At 27.9% G+C, this 13,221-nt stretch overlaps 1 protein-coding gene across 1 annotated transcript; it reads left to right on the top strand.

The window, feature by feature from the left end:
- The first annotated feature begins 7,681 nt into the window (after nt 1-7,681).
- Nucleotides 7,682-9,247, top strand: LOC101218246 (protein EXPRESSION OF TERPENOIDS 1). Its single transcript, XM_004147794.3, has 2 exons — nt 7,682-8,430; nt 8,649-9,247. Exons 1-2 carry the CDS (start codon nt 7,878-7,880, stop codon nt 9,002-9,004), a joined length of 909 nt encoding a protein of 302 aa, XP_004147842.3. The 5' UTR covers nt 7,682-7,877; the 3' UTR covers nt 9,005-9,247.
- The last annotated feature ends 3,974 nt before the right edge of the window (nt 9,248-13,221 follow it).

The raw sequence follows: 13,221 nt of genomic DNA, 5'->3' as shown, positions 1-13,221 counted from the left end.
ATTTATTTTATTTTTAGTGTATTTTATATTGTTATGAATGTTAACACCAATGTGTCAGTTCTATTTTACTTAATATTATTATTTATTGGACGTTTATAAAAATAGCAAAAAGTTTAAGATAATGGAGTCCATGTCTCTATATTTTCTAAATTGCAAAAATTGAAAATTTAAAAATGGTTAACCCTCTAATCTATCTATTGTTATGGATTTTTATTTAAAAAAACTTTTTGATCAACTTATGTAATTTCTCTTCTTTATTTGCTTCAAGATTTCAAATTTGAAAAATAAATAGTAAAAGGGTGCAGGAGGTAAGGAGGGAAAGTGCGAGATTTGAGTTTTGGAGATAAATTTAAAAAAGAACAAAGATTAGTTTGTGTGTTTATTTGATAAATATGTTTGATTATGTTTTTGGATTGGCATAAAAGATTATACAATAAATTAGCAATATTTATTAGGTATTTATTAATCTAAGTAATTCGATGAATCTAAACCGTAAACATCCAAATATAAAGGTCACACCAAAAGTAAAAGTTAACTAAATCCCAACAACGACAATAACTAAAGTAAGTTTCAGAAGCTAACAAGGGCTAAAATATTGAAGTGATAACAATAATAATAAAAATTTTATAGAATAAAATATTGATTATTATAATTGAAAGAGATTTTAAAACATAATCTGTTAGATTGATTTGTGTGTAAAGTAGGTTAGATATTTAAGTTTGAATGCATATAAATAAATAAAAGGATGTTTTAAGTTAATTGTGGTTCAATGGTTGTGTATGCTACATACTAAACTTGGACTTGTGTTTTTCTTGAATTTTAATATCTTAAGGTTCAAAATATAGAAAGTACTAATTATTGTAATCTCTCAGTTTTTGGAGTTAATGAACTGAACAGTGTGTGAGAGTTTATTTTATTTGATCAATATTTTTTTATATATGTTTAGGTTTAGGTTGATGACATGGGTTGAAACTGATTAATCACTTTTTAATTATCTATTAATTTTGTCATTTTAGTGGGAGACAAAAATGGGTTTAGGGTTTTCTTTAAACCAACCATATAATATAATTAAAATGACTTAAAATTCAAACAAAAATAACCTATACTCAAAGTTACAATATTGTTTTATTTTGGAACAAACTAGAATTTGGTGTCTACTGGTCTCATTCTTTTTTATTCATAAAGTAACTAATAGATATTTTAGACACTTTAACTTTAAAAAGAAAATTGGTCTAAATTAACATTTTCTTTTTTTTTTTGTTTGTATGGGTTTCATATTTTTTTTATATTAATTTTTTAACTTATAAAAATATCCCTACAACAATTTAAGTTATTATATTGTCTTTTTTTTATCGAGGAATTTTTAAAAATAGTAAAATAAAATAAAATATTTACAAACCATAAGAAAATTTTGGATTCTATTACTCATAGTATTCCATCATTGTAGCATATAAATAATTATCTGTGATAGAATTTGCTATATGTTATAAATATTTTGTAAAATCGACTATTTTCAAAATTTTCTCTTTTTTATTAGTACATTTAAATATAGGGGCTGTTGAACAAGAAATTTCGATAAATTAAATTCCGTCATGCCATCACAACAAAATTGTGATGATTATAATTTTATTGAATTTTCGGTAGTCAAGTTTTCTCATATTCAACCCCATGCAAGCCTTAGATAAAAAATCGGATCAAACAAGGGAGTTCGAATCAGCTAAGAAAATGGGCCCAAGTCCAACAGACAAATGAACCCAAACTCAAGTCCAACAGACAAATAAACCCAAGCTCAAGTCCAACAAGTAAATGAGCCCAAGCTCACGCCGAATAAGCAGATCGGCCCAAGCCCAAGCTCAATAGGCAAATGGACTCAAGCTCACCTAAAGCCCATGAAAATTCTCTATAAATAGAGACATTTGCCAAGTGATTTTTGGTTGTAGGAAGAATTGAAGCACTTAAGTATTATAAAGCTCTTAAGACATGCAAGTTCTTATCAACTTCGAGATCATCATCTTCTGAAAGATTAAAGACTTGGAAGATCAAACTTTCCTTGAATTCCAGAAGACTGAAGCTCAAATAAACTTGCAACTAAACATCATAAAGACCGAAGATCAAAAAATTCTAAGTTTTTAACTTGTATTCGAGAGAAAATATCAAATGAGTAAATACTAGAGATTGTATTCACAATATTCATATCAATATATTAAAGTTTAATGCCACGAATTACATTTCTTCGAAATCTCGTGTGAACGGGAAATTTTTTAAAATAGCAAAACAAATTAAAATACTTACAAGTTATAGCAAAATTTTAGATTTTATCAATGATAGTTTTCTATCATTATAACATATCGATGACTATCAGTGATAGAATTTTTTATAGCTTGTAAATATTTTGTAAAATTTGTTACTTTTGAAAATTTTCTTTGAATATATTTGGAATTTTCAATTAATGGATAGATTTTAAAAGAGAACGTTTTTACTTTTTATTTAGAATTCAAACTTTTCTTTTAAATTATTAATGTTTTTAAATATTTGCAGGTGAATTTTTATTTTTTTAAAAAAATAAATATAGTAAATTAACATACTAATTAATCTTAGGGAAATTTTTAAAAGTAGCAAAATTTACAAAATATTTACAACCTATAGCAAATCCTATCACTGATAGTCATTGATATGCTATAGTGATAGAAGCCTATTTTAATTTACTTTGCTATTTTTAAAAATGCTCTTTAATCTTAAGGTTAGACATTTTTTATTCTCTTACTCTATGTAATGATAATTACTATAAAAAATGGCAGGTTTGAGATAGAAAATTTTGTTTATATTAGAGATAATTTTAATACTGATTGAGTTTTTTCACTATCTATCCGTGATAAAGAGGAATAGAAATTGACATACATCAGATGAATTTCTAACCATGACTCTAAGTTCAAGTTGAAACAAGTTGAAGAAGAAGAAAAACCTTATATACAAGAACGATGACCATAATAATTTTAGGAGTAGTAGAGTTCTATCACTGTTTATGAGTTATAGAAATCGAAAGATAGCGATGAATTTCTAACCTTTACTCTAAATTCAAATTTCAACCCGTTTAAAAAGAAAAAAAAAACTGTAATAAAACAAAGACAAATGATAGAGTTTTATCACTATTTATGAGTAATTGAGTTCTATTACAAAAACCATCTTGATTTTATTCTTTACAAAAGTTTGTACAAATTTATTTATTTTGGAAGGAGAAAAAAAGAAAGAAAGAAGAAACCCAAACATTTTTTTAACTAAAAAAATTGAAAACAAGGACTTTTTATTTTCTTTCTTTTTAACATATTAACAATCAACTTAGTTAAGTAACTAAACTAAGTACATTAAAAGTGAGATAATTGACCATAAAAGATATAATTAACAAATATTTAAATGTTAAATAAACAATGCCAAATATTATTTTATAGATAATTGATTAAATTGTTACTTCCAAACTTGAAATGATACTCCTTTTACTTAAGAGTTTAATATAAAAGCATAGGGCAGTGGCTCATGTCCCCATTCACACCCTATTTTGTACTACTCTCCAACCCTTGAAAACCTTTACCCCCCTTATGGTGTAAACAAGTATATTTTAAAGTAATTTTCAAAACTTAGAAGATAAACATTTTTAACATAAGCAAGTTGGGCTAGTCTTTGTGGGCCGCAACAAGTTAATGGCCCCATTGGAATATCCACTCTTGGGCTGCTGAATTTATTTCTCAAAAAGACAGGAGCCCATGAACAAAACTCTTGCTATGCCATACTCCAATTTCTCTTATTGGCGACCACATAAATCACAAAATTTCAAATTTACTTGTGTAAAAATAACAACATTTTATTTTAATTATAAAAATGATAAAGATAGAAAATGAAATAATAAATTCTTACAAATAAGACTTAAACATCTCTATCCTAGTACAAATAACACCAAACCCAATTTAGTAAGGGACCAAAAATCTTTTAAAATAAAAATAAACTTCATTTTTCTAATGGCTCCTATGCCACCTATGATTATCAATTCATGCTTGAGTTTTATTTTCTTTGATGTGAATTGATAAATTTGAGACATTTAAATAAAACTTAAATAAAAATTTTGTTTTGTGAACCTCTATAATTTAGTTTAAAAGATAAAATTGAGTAACCATTTTAAGGGTGTTGTAGGGTGCTAACACATTCCTTACACACAATTGACTCCCGAACTTAAATCTCATGAATTTACGCATACCATTTCTTTTTTTTGTGACTAATCACACCCTAATATGGTTGGTGGCGACTCCAAAACTATTTATTTATTAAAATTAAATAAACGGAGAGGTCGGCCGCTCCGCGTAGCGATCACGTCGTGATAGTCACTAATTGAGAATGAATTAAAGAGTGACTGCACTACAAAAACTTTCTAAGGAGTACTCTTTCAGATCAATAAGAGAATTATTTACATAGTGAACTTTTCTAGTAGTTTTTTTCGGCTTTGGGACTTCTCCATGCAAATTCTTGTGTTTTTCATGTTCATTGTTTAACTTTCTTGTAATTTCTTTATTATTTGTCTACTTATTCGTGTGTTAGTAGTAGGGGATGTTTTTCCAACACTCCATGTGACTTCTAAGTCTTTCAAAGGCCTTGTAAGGTCCTCCACGCGTCTCCTAAATTTTTCATGCATATGTCTTGTAAATCATGTATTTCACGTATCGACAAATTTAGTATAGGAATAAACTGAAAGAATACAAATATAACAAAACATTAGTCTAATAGTTCCACTCCTTCATAAGCTAACTCTAAAATTCTGTCGTAGATCTCTATACTCAGCATAGAGTCTCCATAGATGTTATGAGTTCTCTCTTTAGTCCGCAGACGTCTTACTTACCTGTTTGGACTATCATATTGAGTATAAGAATAAAAGAAAATCAAGAAAATAACTTAGGGAGGAGACATGAGGGTGTGGTAGGTCTGAATTCTGATGTTTCTAAAATCAAATAACATATACCATATTTATTGAGAGAATATTTTAGAAAATCATAGACACTGAATTATGTAGTGGAGAAAGGTGTATATTGTCCGGTAAATTAGCGGGTACGTGTTACTATTTGCGTCTAAAATTAGACAAAATAATTCAATGGTGCCAGCCGATAGCGCAAGAAGAGAAAAATAAAATGATTAGATGAAAGATAAAATCATTTAATTATATTTTGACAATATAAATAAATAAAAACGCGTTTATTACCCGCAAATTTTGCAAACACATTTCCCATTTGACCAACTAAATTACTAATGTCTTTCAAACTCACATGTGCACCTACCGCCGCTCCCATCATTAATTAATTCCCAACTAAGACATCTTTTCTAATTCCTATACCATAATTATCACACTCTTTATTTTAAATTAACTACAAACTTCTCAACTTAACATATTGCAGCAATAGTAATGTTAACTGAATTGAGTTAAAAGGTTTTGTAATTTTAACAAATACAATTTACAAGTATACTATTTATTGAATTGGATAGTTTTCATATAAGTTATATATATATAAAGCTAGCTAATTTAACTCAATTCTTACCATTTAAATTGGATGGTTGTGGTTGATGAATTTATGTAGTTGATAGATTTGTTTAAAAAGTTGAAATACAGATGGACTTTCCATTAATGGACTATAGGTCTACTTTTCTTTTTCTTTTACAGTAGTTAAGTAGGTTTTGTTGGAGTAGAATTACATTAAAATCCACGCTAACAATGATTGGGTACGTGGACAAGAATTTACCCAAAGATAAAAGATTAAGGTAAAACAACTAATGTAATTATGGATATGAGGAAGAAAAGTGTGCGTAAAAGTATTGAGAGTTGAGGTTAAGAAAAAGAGAAGTATTAATTATGGGATAGAAAAGTATGTGCGGGTTTTCCGGTAGAAGGACGATAGGTTAAAGCTGATGTTGAGACGTGGACCATCCAATACCGTCGGATCTCCATGCAGAATAACATTAGTCATTACTAGTTGATTGGATTCATTGAACTGAAAAGTTCTTCACTATTCAAATCTGTACCTATACATTAAATCCCTCTCTCCTCTCTCTTCTCTCTTCTAATATTTTGTTTCAAATCCCTACAAAAGTCTTCTATCCCATTACAAAAATCTTCTAAACCAACGTTACATTATTACATTATTACTTGAGTAACATCATACATCTTGTTGTTCAATAGGTTTACCACTTCTAAAATAAACTTGTCATGCCTTTAAGAATCTTGATTTTGTATCGATGAAAATTTACTTTAAAAATGTTTAACGCACCTAGCGCTAGCTCACTATGTGAGACATCAACATCAACATATTATAGTCTTTAATGGGTTTAATATAATGATCAACCTTTTCGAATATTATCCATCTCCTAAAAGAAAAAATTAAATCTTAAGTTTGCCAAATTTACCTTTATCTCAGTTAACATATGATTATTTAGCGACTATCAAATTGCAAATCAAACTCTCGTACATTTACTGATTATATTAGAAAATAATGTTTCTAGATTTTTTTTTTTCAAACTTAAAATTTACCCTAAAATTTGAATTCATAGGTTACAAAATAATATACTTTCACAATTAATTTTGAGTTTAATTCTTATATGGTATTCTAATATTAAAATTATAATAGACTTTAATCTATTATTTTATTTTAGTCTATAAATTACAAAAGGTACACTTTTACACCTTAAATTTTCGCTAAACTCACTTGTAGTATATGATATTGATATATTAATCAAGTTTTTAAAAATTAAATTAATAATCTTCGATCCTTATTTAAAGTAATTTAAAAAAATAAAAAATTACATCAAATGACAAAAACATTTAAAAAAGAACAGTTCGTGACACATATTTTTTGTATATTGCAAATATGAAAAAAATAGTAATATCATAGAGCTATCATATGGTAAATATAGAGTTATCGACTTTTAAATGTGCTACTTTTACAATTTAAAAAACGTAGTAACATGTAACCTATTATCGTAAATATTTTTACTAATTTTTTTACCAGGCCTAAAAAAACTATATAAAAATTATTTAAAGACATAAAAAGTCATTCGTAAAAATTTGATAATAAAGGTGTAAAATGGTAAAACCAAAGATAAAAGACAACCCAACTTAAAATTAAATGATAAAAATGTAAAATTTAAAGTTATAAAAAATCAAACAAAAATAAAAATCTAAAATGAGCCCAACTTAATTACCACGATGGTTTAATTAACACATATGTTATAAGGGGTCGTTTGGGACAAATATTATTTAGGACTACAATAATCATATTTTAAAAATCTCCAAGTAATTATAATAAACACTTTCAGAACTTTCAATTTCTACCGTATTTACTATTTGCTACGACTATTACTATTTAACATTTATCATTTTTTTTTCCGTGTTTACTATTTTTTTATAAACTAAAATAATTTACACACTAAACACATCCTATTATAACCTCACAAATTAAAATAATCTACACTGTAGACACAAATTATTATAATCAAACTATAATAACCCGGTCTCTGTCTCCAAACACTCTTAAATTTTAAGAAGCAAAACTCTTCAAAAATTTTGAAATGTACAATTCAAACAACTTAAGGGCTAAAATGGTCCATTCTAAAAGCCTCATATTTGAGAGAGAGAGAGATCCGAGTACTTAAGCAAGACGGCGTTTGCAGGCCATCTTCCAAATTCCAACTCCATTATTGCAAATCTAATAATAACTTCTCTACCCTCTCTTTCTTTCACTTTTGCCCTAAACCCAAAAAAAAACTTTCGAGCTGGTCCATTTTATTAGTGATATTTATATTTATGGCGAAATTGGTGGTGGAAAAACAGTATTAAGTGGGTAGGAATTATGACGGAGTTGTTCTATTTAGATCGGAAGCAAGAAGATGATCCAGAAAATCAAAGAGCAAGATCAGAACAACAGTTGTTTTTGTATAATAGTAGATCAAACAATCCACAACAGATCTGCTCCAAAGAATTCCAGATATGGCCGCAGTACTATTCTCATCACAACCAACATCCTCCACACCAAAATGTCGAGAATTACATTTCCTTTGGTGTGGGGCCTAGTAGAAGATCCAGCTTGATGATCAACGCTTTTGATCATGACTTTGTTTCGAGATCAGGGTTTACGATGACGAAACATAGCGGCGGAGGAAGTGGCGGTGGGATGAATTGTCAAGATTGTGGGAATCAAGCTAAGAAGGATTGTTCCCATTTGAGATGTAGGACTTGTTGCAAGAGTCGAGGGTTTCATTGTCAAACTCATGTCAAAAGTACTTGGGTTCCAGCTGCTAAACGTCGTGAACGACAACAGCAACGTCATCAACAATCGTCAGATCAGACTGTTCCCAAAATTCATAGAGAAAATCCACCGTCTCTCACTGTTACTACCACTTCAGGTAATTATTCGTCTTAACTAAACTCATAATCATAAGCTGATGGATTATGATAAATTTTTTTTCGTTCAAGCCAAAACTTGTGGTGGGGTGGGATGCTGTAGTGACTTAAATTTTTTGTTGATCCCTGGATGTTGAAAGTTCAATCACCATCCATCTCTGTAATTATGGTGGTTTTTGTTTAACTTCTTCTAATGATCAAGATTGGTTTGAAAAATTAGGGTTAGAACATGGAAACTTTCAAGGTGAATTCAATTCGTCAGCTGTTTTTCGATGCGTCAAAGTTAGCGCAATTGACAATGTAGAAGAACAATTAGCATATCAAACAGCAGTGAACATTGGTGGACATATGTTCAAAGGAATTCTTTACGACCAAGGTCCAGAATACAGCCAAAATTTGAGCACAGGCGGTGACGGAGAAGATGGTGGGGAAGGGCTAGATTTGGTGATCGGAGCATCAAACGGTAGTGGGAGAGTTAATAACCAATCCACCCCATTTGTGGAATCTTCATTGTATCCCATCCCAATCAACTCATTCAACAACGGTATGCAATTTTTCCCTTCTTCTAGAACATGAAAGAAAATGGGATTCAAGTTGAATTCATAGAAGTAGAAAGGAAAACTCAATGATTTTATGATGGATGGATGTTTAATTAATGTATTGAGTTAAGCTGAATATGATGATAATGATGATAATTGGATTGAAATTTGGAGGCTATGTGTTGCATTATTATGTTTGCGTTGGTTCCCATATGTATGATAATAAGTGATTTAATGTAATGTTAAATAAAAAGTGAAAAAGGCGAATGTTTTTGGTTGACAAGTACTGTTTGTGCGGCTGAAGCGGCGCTTAGAAAAAGGAAAAAAACAAAAAGAGAGAGAGAGATTAGTGAAATTTTTGTTGGTGTGGAACTCGAAGTTGCTTTACGCAGTTTAATCGGCCAGAGTTGCTGGGAGGGAACAAAGCATGGTCAACTATTTAAACATTTTTTTTTAGTTGTTTCACTCTAGTTTGCTATGTACACTTTGGTTATGTAAAATTTATGTTTCTAAGCTTAAATTTAATTTAATAAGCACATTAACTATTATCAAACAACTTTAAAAAATATTTAGATTTTAATTTTAATTGGAGGGTTTATATTTTGGTAGTTAAACTTGATGAACGTGGATTAGTGTTCTAATGCTTCTTCCCGCAGCGCAACTGTGTTTGTACACGTGTTGTGATTACGTGGTAATTATTAATTAATCAACATTAGCTACTGCATCTCTATTTGATCTCAATAATCTATACTTTATTTTGTATTAATTTGTAGAATTTTATGTCTTAAAAACAACAAAAAGTGGACTGTTTTCTTTTCTAATTGTTTCTCGCATATCCATACGATTGTCCGTACCTTCTCATGATTGGTTTCTCCTAATAGAAGACAATTGAAGTTCTTATTTTGCCCTTTTATGTTATTATAGGGCACTGTCCATTCTTAATTAGTTTCTGTATTTTTTTATTAATTAAATAAGTAGTACCATTAATGCTTTTCGTTTCTTTTTCCTATTTTTTTAGACATATAACTATGTTTTTTTTTATTGTGAAGTAGGGTGAGGTTTGGTTTCAGTTCAGTAAATATTAAATTCAAACATGAACTAGTGTACAAATTCATGGATGGATTGATCTACTTAGTTAAGTCTTACAAAAAATTAAAATGTTGTCCGTTTGAATTTTTTTCAAATTGATATCGATTAAATTTTTCATTATTTTCGATCAACTATATTCACTTTTATCAATTTGATTTATTGGTTATCATGTTGACGTTTATTGTAGAAACTGTTATTGTGAGGATATTGGGTGTTATTTGAATTTAGATTTTTGTGATTATATATGTGATGAATGTTTATCTTTATATTAACTTGAGTTTTTTTTTTTTGCATCTTTTTAAAATTGACTTTGGGTTTTTTTCTTTTTAATATATTAAGTTAAACTCAATATTGATGAAGTATTTTTTTTTATAGGGTTTGGAAAACTAATCTCTAATGTTTGCCATTTTGTACTTAAAAAAAATTAACATTTGAGCTGATTACTAATTTATTCACAGTTAGTTTTCTAATATGAATGTGGGAAGTTACTAACTTTACTATTTATTAAATTTTGTGTGTTCTACTAAGAATATCTTATAGGGAAAAGATGGAGAAATAATATACACATATACGTATACATGAAGCAAATTATTTTGAGTATCCAACATTGTTTTTTTTTTTTAAATGTTGAAAGACTTAATTTTTGTAAATAAAAATAGTTACTTGAGGCTAAATCACAATATTTGTTTTTGGAAGAAAGATAGTAATACTTAAATTGCATATGTGAGAAACATATTAGGGGGAGAGAAGTGGGGTACGGCAAAATACCGCAATTAAGAGCAAAATGGAAGAAGAATATTACAATTAGGAGGGCTCTGATCCTAGCTAGTTAGTATGTATACCAAATTGTTGCTAAGGAGATGGCATTGGTCACACAAAATATGATTAATAATTTCTCTCCATCCAAAGATAAGGTCCCATAGATGTAGAACCATGACAAAACAGTCTTTGAGAGAGGGCAAGGGTGAAGTACAACTTTTGAGTAGAGTGAATTACTAGAGGGTTGTATTGTTCCAACCACTACACTGTGTGCTAATAAACACCCTATAACACAGTAAAACTTTCTTGTCACACTCATATTCTTGTTCTTTCATTCTCTTACTATATAGTATAGTATAGCCATTTCCAGTCCTAACTCTGTTTTTTCCTCAACGAATCAAAATGATGCTTTTGGTGGATTTTTAATTTCCAGCTTTTTCTCAATCACCCTCCCATCAAATTCCCATAATAATCCTTAATTGAAATCCCTTTTTTTTAGTTTGAGAATAAACTTGATTCATCCCAATACAATTATCTCACTCTTCATTCATATTTTTTATTAATTGATATTCTATCAAATCCTTTGACAATCTTCAATAATCTGTCATAATGCATAAGGTAACCGGTTTACCTTCATACAAACCATTCATAAAAAATATAAACTTTGAACAACAGTTGTGAATGATAAATTTTACGTTAGAACTTCTGCTTTTTAAAGAGCCAAGAAAGAATAACTTCTTTACCATAAAATATTCATAAATATAAGAAATATCCATTATCTTTCCGTTTAATGAGATATTTAGAGAAGATCTTTTAACTCTTTATTTGTAAATGATCCTAAAGATAAGGAAGATATTTTTTCTCTCTTTAAATAAAAATAAAACTAATTTCATATTTGTCAAATAATCTAACAATACATGTGTTATTGCATATATGAAGTGATATATTTGTGTATAAATTGATAATATATATGTATGATATTCACACAGCATATATTATAGATACATTGTAAATGTGTCGTTTACTACTATATTAGTAATATTTACTATAAAAACATATATTTTGAACTCAAATTATGTCCGAATTATGTAGTTTATCGTATATTTAAAATATAAATATTTATATGACTAACAAAACAAAATCATCCAACTAAACTGCAATACTGGTCATCATGCCAAAAATATTACAATTATATGTCATTAAATAGTAACATTGGAAATAATATGGGATATATATATATATAATAAATAACATGAAAAAACTATTATTTTTTACGGGTATATTAAATTATATATTAATAATTAAAAAATATATAAAATGATAATAAGTATGTAAGATATTTCCACTCTATATATTATATAGCTTATATTAATGTTTTAATAATATTTACTATATAAACATATATTTTAATGTCAATTTGGGAAGAAATGCAGTCTACGTGAAAAATTACCAAGAAAAATTAGTGTATTAACCAAAAGTGAAAATTTAAGCATATTTAAATTAAATTTTTATGGATTTAAGAAAACTTTACCATTCAAAAAATGAAAATTCTCAATATAAAATACTTTATATTTGCTATTTAATTAAATGCTTAGAATCATTAAATACACTCAATACTAGGTAGTTCCATGTTCAAATATGTTTACTTCTGGCCGCACTAACCAATATGGAGTCAACAACCATGAAAACAAGACACAGATAGATTGGAGGACGGAAAAACTTTACCTTGAATACATTAAACAAATTCTTAAAACAAAGATGAAAATGAAACATATACCTTAATAACAAGATAATTGAGATACTGAAAAGATTCAATCCATCTACCATAAAAAATAGTCATTGTAAAACTGTAACAAAAGCTTGTTTGTTATAATTCTATTTTATCGGATTGTATTACATACACAAGTTTTTAGAATATATTGTAAACATGTAGTATAAAGAATGTAACTAATATACAAATAGTTTTAAACAAATAAAATAGAGTATACAAATTAGTTTTAAATAACATTAAAATAATAAAAACAAATAACATAAATAACAATATTTAAAAAAACTTATACAAAATACACAATTCTCAACATTTTTTTAAAGATGGAATGGGAAGCTAACTATACAAATTTATTAAAAAAAATTTAAATCTACATTATGAACATGTGAAAATAAAACCTATAATGATACAATTTTAAATAATAAAAAGGGAAAAAAAAAAAGAGAAGATACATATTTTCAAAACTTATTAAAAATACTTATTTCAAAAATTCAAAATTGTCCCATATTTTCTAAATCTAAACATATAAACAATATTTCAATTTTGCTCTGTATTAATTGAATATCTTAAATATAGACGGTGAAAATGTAGAAAATATAAATGGGTGAATTGTCAAAAAGAACAAATTTGAGAAAATA

The sequence above is a fragment of the Cucumis sativus genome, chromosome 3 (genome assembly GCF_000004075.3).
Source record: "Cucumis sativus cultivar 9930 chromosome 3, Cucumber_9930_V3, whole genome shotgun sequence".
Taxonomy (NCBI): Eukaryota; Viridiplantae; Streptophyta; class Magnoliopsida; order Cucurbitales; family Cucurbitaceae; genus Cucumis; species Cucumis sativus.
The sequence above is the reverse complement of the archived record's forward strand: the minus strand, read 5'-3'. Positions and strand labels throughout refer to the sequence as shown.